Source organism: Ziziphus jujuba, chromosome 5 (genome assembly GCF_031755915.1).
Source record: "Ziziphus jujuba cultivar Dongzao chromosome 5, ASM3175591v1".
NCBI classification, from domain to species: domain Eukaryota; kingdom Viridiplantae; phylum Streptophyta; class Magnoliopsida; order Rosales; family Rhamnaceae; genus Ziziphus; species Ziziphus jujuba.
In genome coordinates, this window is record NC_083383.1 from 8744622 (window position 1) to 8762047 (window position 17426).

Below are 17426 nucleotides of genomic sequence, written 5' to 3' on the forward strand. Positions count from 1 at the left end.
TATTTAAATTAACTTTTAAAAAATATAAATATTAATTTAAATACAATTTTAAATTGTATTTTTTTTTCCAAATTTATAGTTGTTTAAAATATCTAACAACTTATATCTACCATTAATTCTTTATGAGAAATAACAAGCATTAAACAAATTTTACATATGTAAATAAAAAACTTTAAAAAAAAAAACTAAAAATTAGCCAGGTAACTGACGTTACCTAATTATTACTTGGCGTTCAAGGTTGTTGCCAGCAATTTTTTAATTATTACTTGGCGTTCAAGGTTGTTGCCAGCAATTTTTTTTTCTTTTCTTGGGTAAATCCCGCGATTTCCTTTTCTTCATACCATAAAATTGCCCCATACATGATCGTACGGTATCATGTTATGATCATTCTCCAATTCATCGTCATTGAAAAGTAGAAGCGCAATAACACAACTTTTAGGTACACTGATCAGTCATTCAAAAAGTGCATTGATCAGTCAACATTAGCTCCGACCTTGGGTGGCTTTTTCATTCATAAAATGAAAAAAGAACAGAAAAGTTGTCTCTTTTTTTTTTTTTTTTTCAAAAACCAATAATAATAATAAACAAAAAGGGCTATCAGTAATTTAACATATAACTCTAGCCAAGCAACGACCGCTTTATTTTGGGTTGAAAGCCTGGTAATCAATTTCCTTTTCCCCAATTTATCCCAAAAAAAATAAAATTTTCTAGCGAAGCAAGTTTATGCCCTCTGTTCGTATAACCAAGTCAAAACCAATTATAATCTATCTAATAAATGTTGAATGTGGAAAGCTACACTATGAGAACTGGATATAAAGAAAAATCTCTTCATTATTAGAATATTTTGCACGTGATTTTGTTGTATCTTCAAACATATAAAAAAAAAATTTGAGGACCTCAATTAACTACAAAATCAAAGGTTCTTAAGCTAAAGTAGAAAAATGAGAAATACTTATAGCTGGGTACTGAGCAGGAAAAAAAAAAAAAAAAAAAGGGACTTTTTTGTTCTTCCACATTAGAAAAATACAACGGTACAAAGAAAAAACAGCCGACTTTTTTGTTCAACCATATTAGAAAAATGGAATGGCACCCAAGTCGAATTTGGAATTTTTCTTTTTATTATTATTATTATTATTTATTTTATTTTTTTTAAGAAATTAGCAGTATCCAGAAAATGCGAGTGGGAATCGAACCGCATGCATTGTGAACAAAGCGTATGCTTAATCTGCACGCGATTCAAAACCCACTCCAACAATTCCAATATTTAACATGTGTTATTCTTCTTCTCTGCACCTCCAAATTCCATAAATCATTTTCCAAAAAATCAGCGTATGTTTAACCTCTAATTACCTCTGATTGTGATATTTATATACATACATATATATATATATATATATATGTTATTTATATCGTGTCTGCAATCTTGTCGATTCCTAACTATTTTCAAACCTCAACTCAACTAGGTGGGTTGTGAGCATTCACTATTTCTTAAGTCTTTCGGTTCATTAATTAATTCTACGAATATCTGCTTAAATATATGCTCAAACACGCATCAAAGTGCTATTGGTTGTGGAATAACATTGCAGAAGCACCATTATCTTTGTGGACTGCATTTTCGGGTGAAAGAAAATCGATAATTGTAGCATTATGGACCTTCAAAAATATTTTCTACATTCTTTCTTTTCCATTTGTCTACCATAAGAGAATAATTTGGTTGGATAGTCAATGATATGATATGATTTAGAGCACTTTAAATAGGAATAAAGTGTATAAATAAAAAACATACTAATAATAATAATAATAAAGAATATATATATGAGTCTTATCCATCCATCATCAGAAATCAAATATACCGTTAAGTCCCCCCAACCAAAAAAAAAAAAAAAAAAAATGTTCTCAAATGATCATTGGTCCACGTATGTATAAAAGAATCTACAATCCGGCCCAAGGTCATTTCATTGAACTTTTCTTTATGGTTTTTGAATGGTTGTGATCTTTTCTTTTCATTGTAATCTTATATATAAAGTAAGAAAATAGCAATAAAAAAAATTGAATAATATTAGACGGATCATTTTGTTTATTAAAAAAATCAATCTAAGTGTATACGGTTTATATTTAATCACGAATCTTTCAACGCTCTAATAAAATAATAATACTTATATAATTAGAAAATATATTGGTTCAATGGTGTGTCCATCATTATTTAAAAAATAATAAAAAGTAATCTAAATGCAAAAAGTTAAAAAGGAAAAAAACAATTGAAGAAAATTTTCGTAATTTTCACAAAGAAAAGTAAAGTTATAAAAATTAATAAGATTTTAATGTCGTAATTTTCAAACATTTGTGGTGTATATTTTTCAAATGGTTCAGTTCTAAGCCCATAGGCTGATCTTTGCATCATTTCCTTTGATCCAAAATAGTGGCCTAGCTGGCTCGGCCCAATATCCATGATAGCAACTAGAAATTTTTGAAAAAAAATATATATATACATATATATTTTTGTCTCCATTTATTATCCCTTCATCATGGTTTTGGGTTTAAAGCTTCCATAACATATGCGCAAGTTCAGAAAATCAGGTACCTGAGGACCAAACAAATAGCTTCACGTGTACACATATACAAGTTTTCCCAAAATGACGAAGTATGAAAAGACGCTTTGGTCCCTTTATACAACCTACATAAGCAAGCACTGCAGCACAAGAAGGAGTAAGGGATGTATGGGAAGATTTCCCATGCACATAAAAAAAGTAACGGCTAACGAAGTGTTCTACGCGGAATCGCATTTCCCGAAACGAAGTCCTCCTCTTTTCTCCGAAAAAGTACGAAGGCATTCTTCTTCGGTCTCTCAATCACCAAGTCTTGAGTGTGAGACTCCCAAAAAATAATAATAATAATAATAAGATTCCTACTGTCACTCTCGGGTACGCACTCTCTCTCTCTCTCTCTCTCTCTGTGTAAAGCATCTTTTATGTGGATTAGATAGTTAGGGTTCTGATGTTCCGTGATTGTTGACGGATCAGGAACTTGGAGATTTAATTTTTAATTTCTAATTGCGTATGCAAAAAAGTTTTCTTTAAAATAAACTGTGATATATATTTTTTTCTCTTTTTTTGTTTTTTGTTTTTTGGGGGATTACTTTTTAGAATAAATAGTAAAGAAATTATAATGTGGTCTTAATTGGCAAGTTTGATCAACAGAGACCGCGAAGATTCCATTAGATGGAGGACATTCTAGAGCAAAAGGACGCTGCTGATTGGGTTTACAGAGGGGAAGGGGGTGCTAATCTTGTTCTCGCTTACACTGGATCCTCTCCTGCTTATGTATGTTGCTTCTAACCTTTTCGTTAATTTACTACGATTGGATGCTTCTTTTTTTTTTTTTTTTTTTTTTTTTTTTTTTTTTGACAGCTTAGGAAATATACAGTCCTTCGTAATTTTCTTTGCGTGGAATACATGGTATCTGAAAATGAATATATAGAATTTATTTTTGGAGGAATTCTCTTCTCAGAAAATAAATTTCTTTGTAAATTTCATATGAATTCTCTGGTTAGTTGCTGCTTTCATTTATTTTCCCTATCTTGTTTTATTCCTTCTGGAAAATGAACCGTCATTGCATTATTATTATTATTATTTTTTTTTTTTTCTTTGAATTCTTTCTTTTGGAGGTGAGGAAAAAGAAATATGAAATCCATAATTGTTCAAAGGCATTTGTGGATTGGAACTTAAACCCATATTTTTGAAGCACAAGATATGGCTGTACCTTGTTGTTGTAGATTGGGAAAGTTATTCGGATAAGGAAGGCACTGAGGAATGGATCGCTGACCGCAAAGAGGCCCGCAGCTTTAACCATGCATGAACGCCGTTTGTGGAAAGACTTGGAAGACATTGTATCCTCTCCTAACAGAGAACTTGTATCCCAAATGTTTGTGCGGAATGTAATGAGCCCATTATTGGGTTCTAAATATGTTGATGCTGGGGTATGTTGCTACATTTTTATGCATAGAGACATACTCACATATAGATGCATACAACCATACATGCATGCATGCATACATACTAATGATTGATGTAGAACCTTGGTGCTACTTTTTAATTGAACCAAATTTAAAGTTGACAATGTTCATGTTCGTATGCTTACAATTTGAATATAGGAATGGTGTTTGAAGAATATAGTCGTTTCTCTTTTGGAGTTGGCATTATTGTTAGGTAACTTATGGTTTGGTAAGTTCGATTTTAGCTGAATTCTCAACCAGGTTAATGAAATATGTTTCATTCCTTCTGCTTGTGATCGTTGATCAATTATCTGATGAATTGATTATCATATTTCTTCTTTGCTCCAAACCTTTAGCTAGAGGGAGAATAAAATGAATTAGCTTAGGATGCCATTAAATAGAGTTTCGGAAACTGATGGTTCATCCAATGGTTGTTTATTGCTACGGAGGAACTCAGGCAAAACCTATTGTAACATATGGTTTTTTGCAATCTCAAAATTTAGATCATTGTGAGAACATTGAATGTTTAAGACCTCTGACCTTTGTTCCTTTCAATCTGGCAGAGACGTGTCCTTGTCTCAAGGCAATTCTTGGAGTCGGTAGAGAAAAATGTCATTTGCCAGCGTCCTGTTTGGCGTGTTGATGCTGCCAAAGTTGATACAAGTTCTGATTCCGTGCTTCTACTATCTGATCATTCTCTGTTTTCTCATGGTAGTTACTATTTGATTGTTTGGTTGTTCTAATCGCAACTTCTATAAGTTGCACTTTAAAATTTGAAATCGCTAATTTTGCACTAGTCATTCTTCATAGAAAGTCATGTGGATGGGCTATTTGCTCTCATGTTTGAATTTATTTCAGAAGAGAAATGCCTGGTTTCTTTCTATATAGCTTAGTATTGAAGTATCCTTTTTGACAATTGACTTAATTTCTCCTACTTGAAGTTTTCCTTTCCCTCTTTCTTTTCCTTGATGGTATAAGTTCTTTGTGTTAGGGAGTTTCCACTTTAAAATCTAAGTTAGCAATTGTTGAAGTAGGGAAAGAAACTTTGGAGGCAGCATCCTACCCTAATATTTTATCCAAACTTCTTTCTCATTCAGTTTAGAAAATTGTATTAACTCTTGCAATATTTTTCCTAATTTTCTGCTCAGTATGGAATTCTTAGTCATGTGTCAGTTTCTTGCATTATTAATAGATTTGCAAGATTGGGAATTGTAAAGAAAATCCTAGATGATGCTCATATATGCTCCCTTCTAGAGAAATCGTCCTATATCACAAATTTGATAGGCAAGTTCTTTTATTTTAAGGAGAATCATCCAGTATTTATGACATAAAGGTATTCTTAGTTAAGATTCAGTGTAGTGTTTGGAAAATAAGATGTTTCATTCCTTTTTTTTAATTTCATTTTATATTTCAGGTATTTGTGAAGGTGAGCCCTGCATATCTGTAGAGATAAAGGTGCTTCTTTAAAGCAAGATCCTTTTCAAAAGAAATTTTTATGGTGTTTATCCCTTTTCTGAGCAATACCTTTGTAATGCAAACTATATGACTTGTTCTCCTTTCCTTCCAAAACATAGCCCAAATGTGGATTTATTCCGGTCTCAAAATTCATAGATGAAGGAAAAGCCATCAAACGAAGTATAACTCGTTTCAGGATGCACCAAGCCCTTAAATTACACCAAGAAGAGGTACACTTTATGATCTTTTTGTGGAAAAGGAATGAAGTTGATTATAATGAATTCATGTATGAATTTAGTTCTATAAGTTGCATATCTCAATTAAGGTTGAGATTTTGTTATAACAATATCCATATACTTTTGGTCCAGTGAATTCCATAATCTGGGAATGCTATCTAGTCTTGCATCTAGAACTTGTGTGCATCACTTTTGGCTTATCAGAGCCTTTGAATCAGATGCAAACATTTTTCTTCTCATTTAGTTCTGATTCAGACACATTTACAACTTTTATTGCAGATATTAGAATGTAGTAAATATGATCCTATTGATCTGTTCTCTCAATCCAAGGACAGAATACATAAAGCCATCATGGATCTCTTCACCACCCCTCAGAACAATTTTCGTGTATTTTTGAATGGTTCTCTAATATTTGGGGCCTTGGGTGGTACTGCAAGCACTACCAATTTTAAGATTGGAGAAGCCTTTGAAGATGCACTCAAGGATGTCATTTTGGGGGATCATGGCCTGCGCACCAGGAGTTTTCTACAGCTTATTGCTGAGACAGTTTACAAATCTGGAATAATGTCTAGGCTTCTTGAAGTCCAAAAACTTGATACTCTTGACATAGAGGGGGCAATTCATGCATATTATAACATTATCTCTGAGCCTTGCACGGTATGCAGAGAATTGGGAGAAGAAAAAGCATTGGACAGATATAAGTCTTTGCACTCTGTTCCCTTGGATGAAAGCTTGAAGATTGTGAGGGACTTTCAAATTGCTACAACTGCGAAGGACTGTAGTTTGCTGATTAGTTTTAGACGAAGAAAAGATGGAAATTCAGGATCTTCATATAATAGCATGTATTTGGAATCAACTAACCAAACGTTTGATTACAAGGTACAGTTATTTACCCTTTTTGTTTGCATTTTAATGTTTAATTGTATTATATTTCATACGAGGCATGTAGATATATTCACAGATTATTAGCGTCTGCAGTCTGTTTTGCTAAAAATATGGAAATATGTCAAATGAACTCAACTTCAACATTTTCCATTTAAAAGCTGTGATTAGTCTTATTCTGATTCAATATTAAATCTGTTACAGGATATTACGGTAATACATTAATCTTTTAACCACTTGGAATATAAATTAGGTTGCTGAAATGAGTGAATCTAATTGGGTGAAAGTGAAATTCCTGTTAGTAGGTTCTTTTATTTTGGCATTGATACCCTATTTAAGTGATAATTTTCCTAGATATCTTTCATTGATCTGGATTTGAAACCTGTAAAGAAGATGGAAGCATATTATGAACTAGACAATAAGATTGTGAGCTCCTACACTAAGATGATGGAAGCAGAGGAACGAGAAGGTAAAGTTACAAGTATGGAAGTTTATAATGCATTTTGAGTTTGAAGACAATGCCATGGAGCATGCTTGCTGAAGATCTAGTTGGTAAGTGCAAGCCACTTGACATAACTTAATTTGTTATTGTAATAGTTTTGAGGATGCATATATGAACTTTATTTCCTAAGATCCCCATCTCATTCTTTTTCTTCCTCTTTGTTTAGGGGCAGACCAGAAATAGGTATCCTTTGTTTATGTAAATGGTTTTCGTTTTTGTTCCTTTGTAATTTAACCAATTTATGGGGCACTGTTCTTCCTCTTATCTTTTTTTCTCTTTAACAGGCCACATGCCATATTTGGTTTGAGTGCTGGTATATAGACAGTTATCAAAAGCGGTCTATCCTATTTCTGTAACCCTTTATAATGTATTATGGGATATCATGGAAGTTAGTTATGACAATATGCTTCATTTTATTGATATTGTGCTAAAACTTTTTATATATGTGATGGATCTGAGGACATGTTGCATTTTCTATCTCATAAGTCATTTTTTTTTTTTTTTAAATTAACTTCTTGTTAGGAAGCAAATAAATTAATGTAACCTTAATTATGCATATTTTGTTAGTGCATTTATGCATTAACTACATATGGTAATTAAATAGGTGTCCTATCTGGCTATTAGATTAATGGAAATCAATGAGAGAAGGGGAGAAAATGATGGAACACTTGGGGTTTTACTAGACAGTGATGTATCAACTACTTCACTGTGAATCCATCCCATGCCCACATGGCCTATTTATTTATACAGCTAGCTGGTTTTCAATTAAACATGGTACTTGTTCAGGGGAAGAGAAATATTAATCAGGGTATTGGACAACTGAGTATTTTTGCCTCGCATTGATGAAAATTGTCATCGGTAGACATGATTTTTAACTTTAGGAACTGTTAACTGAACAACTCTCCCTTGGATTTATTTTGGTATGTGGCAAGGAAATATCATCATTAAGTTATTATAAGTTTGAGAACTATGTAACTAGTATACTAAATTGAACTCTATACGGAAAGGCTATCATAAATTATCCAGAGGCTAAAATATATAGACTGGAAGATTTACTTATTTTGCCCTTCCTAATTTTCAAATTAGAGTTTTAGCTTATTTTGCCCTTCCTAATTTTCAAATTAGAGTTTTAGTTCTTTTATGTTACTGGAGAAACCTTTACACCACCGTCTGTGCTGGCACTGGTGTCCATGGTTTCCTTAGTCGTAGTCTGTATCAACACTAGATTTTAACTTTCAGCCTAGTGATTTTAATGCTCAACCTCGTTCTAGGGCCTGGTTTGTTGCCATACATCAACAATTCTTTGAGTTCAGATCTACAATAGTCGGCTGTTTCGTAGTAGCATGGTAATAAAAGTGCCTTGAAGAAGTTTTTTAATTGTTGAAGGTTTGGTGCTTTCTGTTGCTAAGTTTACATGCCCTATGGTTTAAAGAATTTCGGTGTTTCTGGTTTGCATTTTACATGTACAAAGCTCTTGCTAATTGTACTTTCAAACTTATTTAGTGCAAGGGCATTAGTGAATGATCTTGGAAGTAATATTCCTACATTTTGCGTATGCATTGAGTTTGTAAGACTTGTGATATTATTTTTCTTCCTTGATTATATCTGTCATTTAATGTTTCAAATAGTTATGTACATATCAACTAAACTGATTTAAGTTTTGAGCAGCAAGACATTGGATTTTCTACTTGGGTTGTGGGAATTTTTTTTTTTTTTTTTTTTTTTTTAAAAAAAAGAAAAAAAAACGAAGGCATAAGGGCTATTGGAGAAATTTGGGGATTACATGTTTGTGACTTTATGGCTAAAAATGAAAACGTTTAATGAGCATATACTGCTGAAGAATCATTGAGCTGATTCTGGAGTGCCTCTGTACATCAGAAGCTGCAGGAAATGCATATGGCTTTCCGCATTATTGCTGAGCTATTTTGGTATTTTTTTTCACTATAGTAGAACACTTGTATGGTATTAGATGATCAGCTACCACTTGGTTGGACGATGTGCCCAACAATGAGCTCCTGAACTGCTAAAAAGTCTCTCTCTCTCTCTCTCAAAAAGAGGATCTATTTAAACCGAGTTGATGGTTAGGAAAGGACAAAAAGGGTATTTAAATAGATTGCTGTTGTGGGTCAAGTGTGCCCATTCACAGAGCCCACTGAAGGGCATTTATTAGTTCATACCCAATTAACTTAGACATTGTGTAATTTGAGGTCTGTCATAATTTTATACAGACAGCCTAGTCTAAAGCCAAAGAAAAATTGGACAGCCATAGTGAAGTTAGACAGCCACCAGTTGCCCTTGTAGAAATATCCTATATTTATAGTGGTTAAATATTTTCATGTAAAATCTTTTTCTCTATGTAGCATGTTAAACTGAGAAGTGTACAATTTAAAATGTTTTTTTTTACTGATGTTTGAATCTTCATTCAGATGGGTAAAAAAAGATAAGGTACCCACTTTGTGGAGTTATGTCTTAGCCTTAAAAGTCTTGGGGTGCATTAATTGCACATTGGAAGGCATAGGTGATCCAATCAAGAACCTTCTGACTGGCATTTACTTCTATCCAACTACTAACACTGTCACTCCCTTTAGTCTTGAACCTAACTTCTCTGCCCTTGAGCATGAGAAAAAGAATGCGCAAGTACTTGCCAAGAACCTAACTTGATGAAATTAAGGGTTATAGCATTTCATATATTGCAACTCTAGATTCATCCGCATTTTCATTGTTAGCTTGATCCAGTTTACTTTCTGTGAGTTTTTCTTTAGTGTTGTACTTCACCAAGATCATGTCCAAGGTTTCATTCACATACTCTTTATTTTCAACAAGTATTATAATGTTGTTGTGATGCTTTTTATGCAATGTAATAAATTTCTGACCGTTCTCAGACCATTCTATCTTTTCACTGACAAGCTTCAGTAGTTTCGGATATAATTTATCTCCTCTGAGCACAGTAGTACTGAGGGATATCTGACTTTCTTGTTGCAGAAAACTGTAGTGTCAGTGGAACTTCTCTGCTCAAAGTGCAGGCAAAAGGTGATGAAGTTAATTGCAATGATAGAAGGGATAACTTCCATTGTCCTCGACCCGTCGAAAAATACAGTGACAGTGATTGGTGAAGCTGATCCTGTAAGGATTATTAAGAAGGTAAGGAAATTCAGAAAATCTGCAACAATTGTAAGTATTAGTCCTTCCAAAGATGAAAAAAAGGATGATAAAAAAGATGCTGCTGTTGTTTACACTACTCCAAAGACATGTCAGAGATGCGATGTTTGGTATGTCATTAACGACGATCCTTACTACTACTGTTCCATTATGTAATTAATATATATATCATCAAAATATTTAAACTGTTTATCAACTTGTAATTTCATTTATGTTAAAAACATTCAAAGAAATGGTTACCCAGATTCAAAATGGTTCCATATGCTGCAATAAGCAGATTTTTTAATTTCACTCTCAAATCTGCTGAAATCTTGGCTGTGATTCATTCAATTCATAATTCTTAGAGTGGAAAGACGTTCTAACTTTTTGGTTAGCCATCATAAGGAACCTAGTTAATCGAGGTATATTAGTTTTAGTAAACTAAGCTTTGCTGCTTTGTATTGCTCCTTAAGCAACCAAACCAATAGGCCTATTATCTAGTTTGTGGTAGCCTAGTAAATATTGATTGAAAATATACAACTTGGTCATATGAAATATTATATTAACTTTCTTCAATATATATATATATATATATATATGTATTGTTCGTGCTTTAGTCATTGATTCGGAGTTGTGAAGGCCAACCGTATAGGTGTTTTCGTGTACGTAATCATGTCTCTACTTTGTAGGGCCATTACAGGAAGAACCAAAAAAGTATAAAAAGTAAACAAGTAAATAAACGAGTTGTGCAGGTGTTCCTGTTTATATATGTATATATATTTTTGGATGAATAGTTGTTACTGTTACTACATCATCATTGCTTATGACATTTTGAAGAATGTACCAGAATTTAATGTTTCTACTGTTTACTTCCAAACAGTATATTACAGAATAAAATAAAGAGTAAAAAAAAAAAAAAAAATTGTTAGGTTATTTTTAAATGTCTGAATAATAATATTAGTTGCTATTGAAGGGAATATTAATTAGGTTTTTGCATGGATGTGATTACATATGCACGTACAATCAATAATCATAATTGCATGTCCTACATGGTCAACATCTTAAACCGGTGGGGCATGAATGTTAGTTTTTCATCTTAATTGGAAAACAATTGTTTTAAAAAAGGGTGTATGTGATTGGTTACTTAACATAACAATTAAATGTGTGAGGATTTCCGACAAATCTTCACACTCGTCACTATTTCGACAATTGATACATCAATCAAAGTATCAAAGCTATCTCTCTTTTCACATCCTCAAATCTCCAACATTGTTTTTTAGTTTTTGGTTTTAAGGAAAAAGACTTTGGAAGAGATGGTTACATTTTGGATCTTGTTCACTTTCAGACAGCTAACAATCGATATGACAACTCTTATACCCTTTCAATGAAATAAATGAAAATCGTTGAATTTTTAAATGAAAACAAATGAAACACTGACGTGTAATTTGGTTTTAAAAATTTAACAAATAAAACTTATTATTTTCTTGTAAATGGATAAATTAAAGATATTACAATTTTTATTTTATTTTTTATTTCCATTGTAAATTCCTCTTCCTTAAATTATAGAAATATAACTACTTTGTTGTCTTTCGGATATCAAATTGTTCTTCTCTACATGCAATGTTCTTGTGGTGTATATCTACTCATTTTCTGATGCTCCCAGCCACCTACCGTTTTCTGCTCTGGGCGCTTGGGAACCTATAACTCTCAATATGGGCCAGACCCAAACCATGTGCTGTGTTAGCAGGGTAAAACCCCATGATGGAATCCAACTCGGCCCATGGACGTAAAGTTTGATCCATCCAAACCCATGAACAAATCCACAGAAGCGCCATTTGCTGACTCACTTCGAAACGCACACCACCAGCGTTTTTTCCACCAAAGCAGATTCAAAACACAACGTCTTGCTTCTGTCAAGACGATACACACCTCCGCAGAAAATGTGGATGAAGCTTCATGCAGCAGACAAAAGGCCCATTTCCCCTGGGAATACGGTGCACAAAAGGCCCAATTTACCTGTGGATTCAGGATCACTTCCCCTTTGGAGACATTTTGACAATTTTCTTCAAAACCCTTTTTTCTTCTGTTTTCGAAAACCATTTCAATATCATCTGGTTCTTTTATTCTAATCAACATTGAAGGAAAAGTTCTTGTCAGTTTTTCGATTTCTTAAATTAGTATAACAAAGCCGTATTAGTGTTTCAAGATTTTATCATGTTAAATGTTATTACCATATTTGTTCGAAGTATATTTTTAACAATGTGGCAGTAAATATTGAAAAGCAAAAATGGTGTAACTTGGTATATTTTTACCATCAAGTTGCCTCTCATATACGAAATAAAATATACCTTCAGCGAAATTGCTTGCTAAGTTTGATTTTTGAATTATAGTGGCTAGATATTGACCATCTCAAACTTTCTCCATAAAGCTCTTAAAATAGGTGTCAAAAAACTAGCCATTGCAAGCATACATTGATATAGTCTAACTTCAAAAGTTGACTCTTTTGCAGCATCACAGAAAATGAAAGACGACCCGACCAATTCCAAGCTTTTTCTTTTTACCAAACATTACACCAATTTCAATCCATCAGATGGCTGTATCAAAAAATAATCATCATATCAGACCATTGAATATCTATTCAAGCTACAATGAGGTTTCTGAAATTTTGATTGACATTTGAAATTTGAATCACGGTACATGCTGTTGCAAAAACATTTTAATTCTTTGAAACTACAGAGATCCAAGAAATCATCAAGCGGCCAAGTGCAAGTCCATTGGAACACTTTAAAGCAGCAATTTAGGTTTTCCATAAAATATAGGCAAATAACCTTTATGTTATCCCATATTATCCCCATGAGAGACTCCAAAAGCCCTTCAGACTCCTAGTGTCATAACTTCTAGGCGAGTTGGATGATGATACTTACCTTGAAAAATGGCATAAGTGATGAGCCATACTCAGAGAGATAAACATCTGAACGCTTTTACCGCCAATTACTGTATCGCATAATATCTAATTGTGAGGATCATAACCTATGAGTTCAAAGTCAGCTGCTTCAAATGTACGTATGTCCTTTTTCTTCGGATTGATCTTCAACATCTGCATAGCAGAGAAAATAGAATAGGTTAGTTTGAGAATGTAAACATTATTCTCCATCTGTCGTTTTCATTATTCAGCTAACTCTACTCAAAATCTTCTGTCTAGTACTTTAAAATCACCAACTCACACCACTATTCTGCCTTAAATTTTCATTTATCATCTTTACTCCTTCTCACATAACCATAAAAGCAATCATGAACCGGTCAGTGGACTTCCAAAGATCAGCTAGTATAAAAGTCATAATATCTTTAGTTGGAGAAAAACAAACTTGAATAAAACAGGATTCCATTAGATGACAGTTTTTTTCAAATATATACATTCATACATATACATATATATATATATATATATATAGAGGTCAAGCATACTTCAAAACCAGATATATATGTAGTTTTTTAGTCTCTTACATCTAACATTTATAGCTACTTGAATTGAAATTTGTTAATAGTTTGACCAACATACAGGTAAAGGTCTAGGAAGTTTCTGAAGCTGCTCCTGCAGAGAACTGATATGAGCTCTAGACAGATAAGCATCACCAATTATATGGGTGAAATCACCGGGAGTGAGCCCTGCACAGGAAAATTGATATAAAAGAATCCTTAGCAAGGCCCAAGAAAATAATACAATTGATAGCAAACAAGCGACTGCTGAAATAAAAAGGAGACAGAAACTAGACAACTGATTATCTAATAGAATATCAAAATAAATAATATGTACCACAAGCATGAGCAATCATGCACGTCAATAGAGCATAAGATGCAATATTGAATGGAACACTCAGACCCATGTCAGCAGAGTGCTCATACATTTGACAGGATAACTCCCCATTGGCTACATGCAACTGCAATAATTAGGTTATTACAATAAGTATCAAACTATAACACAGAACAATGATTAACTTTAGCAAGCATTACTTCAACCTGTGCAAACGTTAAACAAGTTGGGAGAGCCATCATCTTAAGATCAGAAGGATTCCATGATGATGAGAAGATGATGAGCTTGTCATCTACTCCATTCCTGATCTTGTCTACGACATCTGACATCTTGTCAAATCCTTGCCCTGCGTAGTCAATAAGAAAGGATGAACCAAGGGCAAAATAGAAATTATGTTTCATCATGGAAAAATTTAACCACTGACCTGGCACCAAATTGTCTTTACTGGAATCTACAAATGGGTCCCAAATAAGTGTCTTTCCTATCTGAAACCAACATTGATATGTGTGCATATTAGTTGGATTAGCATATCCAAAGATGCTATATAGCAAATACAAATTTCATAGCAAGTATTTGCCTTCAAGGTTGTCTCTAAATGCATTCCCATTCAATATATCAATGGCGTCTTTCTACAACCATGTTTACTTTCAATTATAACAAGAGATCTAGAATTATAAATAACTAAATAATAATAACTAGTTACACACTTTGGTATACCAGATATTTCTTTTTCTTCTTCTTTGGCTAACTTCAAAAATCCGACTGACTTGGTTTGCAAATTATCAAGTGAGATAGCAAAATAGCATTAAAAAGAAGTAGCATAGTGCTTCACATAAATAGTAAAGATGACTTTACCTTTACATTCGTTGAACCACTAATACACCATAAAAGTTTTCCAACAACACCTTGCCAAGAAACTGTCTGTGAAATTTGGAATAAGTTAAAGAAAAAATAAATAAATAAATAAACAAATAAGAAGAAGAAGATAGACAAAGGAAAGAAAAAACCCATTAGTACCAAAATAAATAAATAAGAAGATAGAGAAAGGAAAGAAAAAAGTACCAACCTGAGACATAGACTGAACAAAAAAAAGTACAATATAAAACTGGAAATATTTATAATTGAAATAGATACATTAACAAGTAGACTTGTCCAGAAAAAGGAAAAAGCAAGATCAGAAAGTCATCATAGAAACAGATATCATGACAACTGCAGTGCCAAACATATGGAAAAAGGAAAAAGAAAAAGAAGAGCTATTACCTTAGTAGTAAGAAGAGGAAAAGATCTGCGAAGATTGAACCGCATCTGTAGATTATTAATAAAAGAAGTATAATGTAGAAAATCCAATACATGAAGGCATGAACAGAAAGCACGTGACAATGGCAATCTACAATGTACATTACCTGGCAACCAAATTTTGTTAGAGTATCACCCCCCGTACTGTCATTTTTCTGAGTGCCACTTGAGATGATTTCTTGAACTAGACTCAGATATGAATTCTCTTCGTGTCTTTCAAAAATCATCTTCGGAAGGAACCTAAAACTCTCTACTTCATGCTTAACAGAGTTAGAACGAGAACAACATTTTACCCCACCGATGGAAGTATGAAGTTCAGTTGCTGAACTTCTGACACGTACATAAGTAACAAAAGAAAATCGAATATTGTTCTCTACCAATGGTAGAGATGAGTACCATGGCCGGAACATGGAGAAATCAATAGGAGGAATGAAGGTATCACAATCAATACTTGTCTCAATTTCCGTAATGTGGATGGCATCACATTGTGGAGCATTGAGTGCTTCCTTTAGTATTTGGCCCCCACCAATGACGAAAACTTTCTCTATGGACTGGGAATAAGGAGGTTGTGTCAATAACTCCATAGCTGATGCAATGCTTCCACATAGTACAACATTCACTGCAGTATCAATACCAAGGTTCCCAGAACGAGTCAGCACGACATTAAGGCGACCAGGTAGCGGTTGGTACTTAAGGGGGATACTTTCCCATGTTTTCCTACCCATTATCAATGCATTCTTTTTTTTGGGATCTACCGTACTCGTTGTTAGCTCCTTGAAAAATTTGAGGTCAGAAGGCAAGTTCCATGGTAGTTTTCCATCCTTCCCAATGCCCATATCACGAGTGGCAGCAACAACAACTTGGTATGTCCTCTGCGGGTCAGAATGCATGTTAACATCACCATTGGGACTGCTTGTGCTTATGTGAGCAGCCATAGCAGAAAATCTTGAGTAGGCTTTACAATTTGCAGCTCCGTTTAGTATGCCAAATAAACGTGACAATACATATATAGAAGCTAGATTGCTGAAGCGATTCTCCAAAGAATTTCGTACAACCTGATAACAAAGTGTGTACATCTGCGACCTTGATTGTCGAACAAAACCATACAAGGCCAAACACGTTATTAGCAAAAATTGGACAGGAACAGCGAAAAACAAAAACAAAAAAAAATTCCAACTTACTGGTAAATAGATTTTAAATTTGACCATGTATAGTTTCAAAAACTTGCAAGAATAACCTCCATTCAATCTACACAGGCTTCGTAAAGAAAAGATTCAAAATGTATGCCATATGAACTAACCTGTTAATGGGTATGCAATGGAAACCTTGGAAGGAGTATATTTCCTTCAGCACAACGTTGTATCGGCATCTGTATCAAATGCCAAACCTTATAAAATCTTTTAATCCATTCCTAATAGAATCAATAAACTTGGTTGATATATCTCAGGCAAAACTTATTTCAATCAAAAAAAAAAAAAAAAAAAAGTTTTCTTTAAATCAGCTAATTAATCTGCCAAAAAAGTTAGTTGAAAAAAATTCAAGAAATGAAAACAATTTGGAAAGTTTACAAATATAAGAGTGGTGGAGGGAAGCTAAAAAGAGCACGCGTATGGAAGTGAGTGGAGTCATCAGAAAGGAGTAGAACGTTGACCTACCATCATTTGTATTCAGAAACAAAAATTAGGAGACAAATTAGGAGACTCTCACAGATGATGTTACGAAAGGGGAATATATATATATATTCATAAATACAATATTTATAACTCAGACCTGTGACTATATGAGCGCCTGTGCCTTTCTTTCTTTTTCTTTCTTCTTCTAAACGCTTCCGAGGTAAAACTGCTGGTGTTTTGGTTTTGTTCGACAAAACCTTCCAATCCTTAAAAAAATAAATAAATAAATAAACAAAGGAAGAACCGTTGCTGTTTGTATCGCTCATATATACACGCGTGGCACGCAGGTGAGTCCCTTTCACCATCTCTCTTTTTATTAAAAATATTTGTTTGAATTAGGTAGAACCGATGATAGATTAATAGACAATAACTTACTAGTAATTTCATCTTTTTTTTTTTTTTTTTTTTGGGTGAATAACTGATTAGAAAATTTGATTTGTCG

At 33.4% G+C, this 17426-nt stretch overlaps 2 protein-coding genes across 21 annotated transcripts; one reads left to right on the forward strand and one right to left on the reverse strand.

Moving 5' to 3' along the window:
- The first annotated feature begins 2725 nt into the window (after window positions 1-2725).
- Window positions 2726-10477, forward strand: LOC107403694 (inositol-pentakisphosphate 2-kinase). Of its 9 annotated transcripts, XR_003053855.3 has the most exons (11): window positions 2736-2921; window positions 3198-3320; window positions 3773-3976; window positions 4555-4702; window positions 5406-5446; window positions 5566-5676; window positions 5962-6561; window positions 6919-7116; window positions 7233-7249; window positions 7351-9857; window positions 10049-10083. XR_003053855.3 is itself a non-coding variant. In XM_016010604.4 (9 exons), the coding sequence occupies exons 2-8, from the start codon at window positions 3219-3221 to the stop codon at window positions 7069-7071; spliced, it is 1359 nt and encodes a 452-aa protein (XP_015866090.1). In that variant the 5' UTR covers window positions 2738-2921; window positions 3198-3218; the 3' UTR covers window positions 7072-7116; window positions 10049-10083. The 9 variants fall into 9 exon arrangements, 5 of the variants coding, with proteins under 5 accessions (XP_024924118.1, XP_024924116.1, XP_024924119.1 ...); XR_007241360.2 differs by having other exon boundaries at window positions 2731-2921; window positions 6955-7116; window positions 7233-9857; XR_007241361.2 differs by having other exon boundaries at window positions 2731-2921; window positions 6958-7116; window positions 7233-9857.
- Window positions 10478-12552: 2075 nt separating this feature from the next.
- On the reverse strand, window positions 12553-17338 carry LOC107403693 (bifunctional dihydrofolate reductase-thymidylate synthase-like). Of its 12 annotated transcripts, none has more exons than XR_003053854.3 (11): window positions 17082-17338; window positions 16612-16680; window positions 15419-16394; window positions 15276-15320; window positions 14871-14936; window positions 14440-14500; window positions 14216-14361; window positions 14019-14142; window positions 13764-13870; window positions 13129-13301; window positions 12553-12798 (listed from the first exon to the last, which is right to left on the reverse strand). XR_003053854.3 is itself a non-coding variant. In XM_048475190.2 (11 exons), the coding sequence occupies exons 4-11, from the start codon at window positions 16385-16387 to the stop codon at window positions 13215-13217; spliced, it is 1605 nt and encodes a 534-aa protein (XP_048331147.1). In that variant the 5' UTR covers window positions 16612-16680; window positions 16880-16962; window positions 17082-17338; the 3' UTR covers window positions 12801-13214. The 12 variants fall into 12 exon arrangements, 11 of the variants coding, with proteins under 11 accessions (XP_048331147.1, XP_024924112.1, XP_048331145.1 ...); XM_048475190.2 differs by lacking the exon at window positions 12553-12798 and adding an exon at window positions 16880-16962 and having other exon boundaries at window positions 12801-13301; window positions 15419-16387; XM_025068344.3 differs by lacking the exon at window positions 12553-12798 and adding an exon at window positions 16880-16962 and having other exon boundaries at window positions 12801-13301.
- Window positions 17339-17426: the final 88 nt, after the last annotated feature.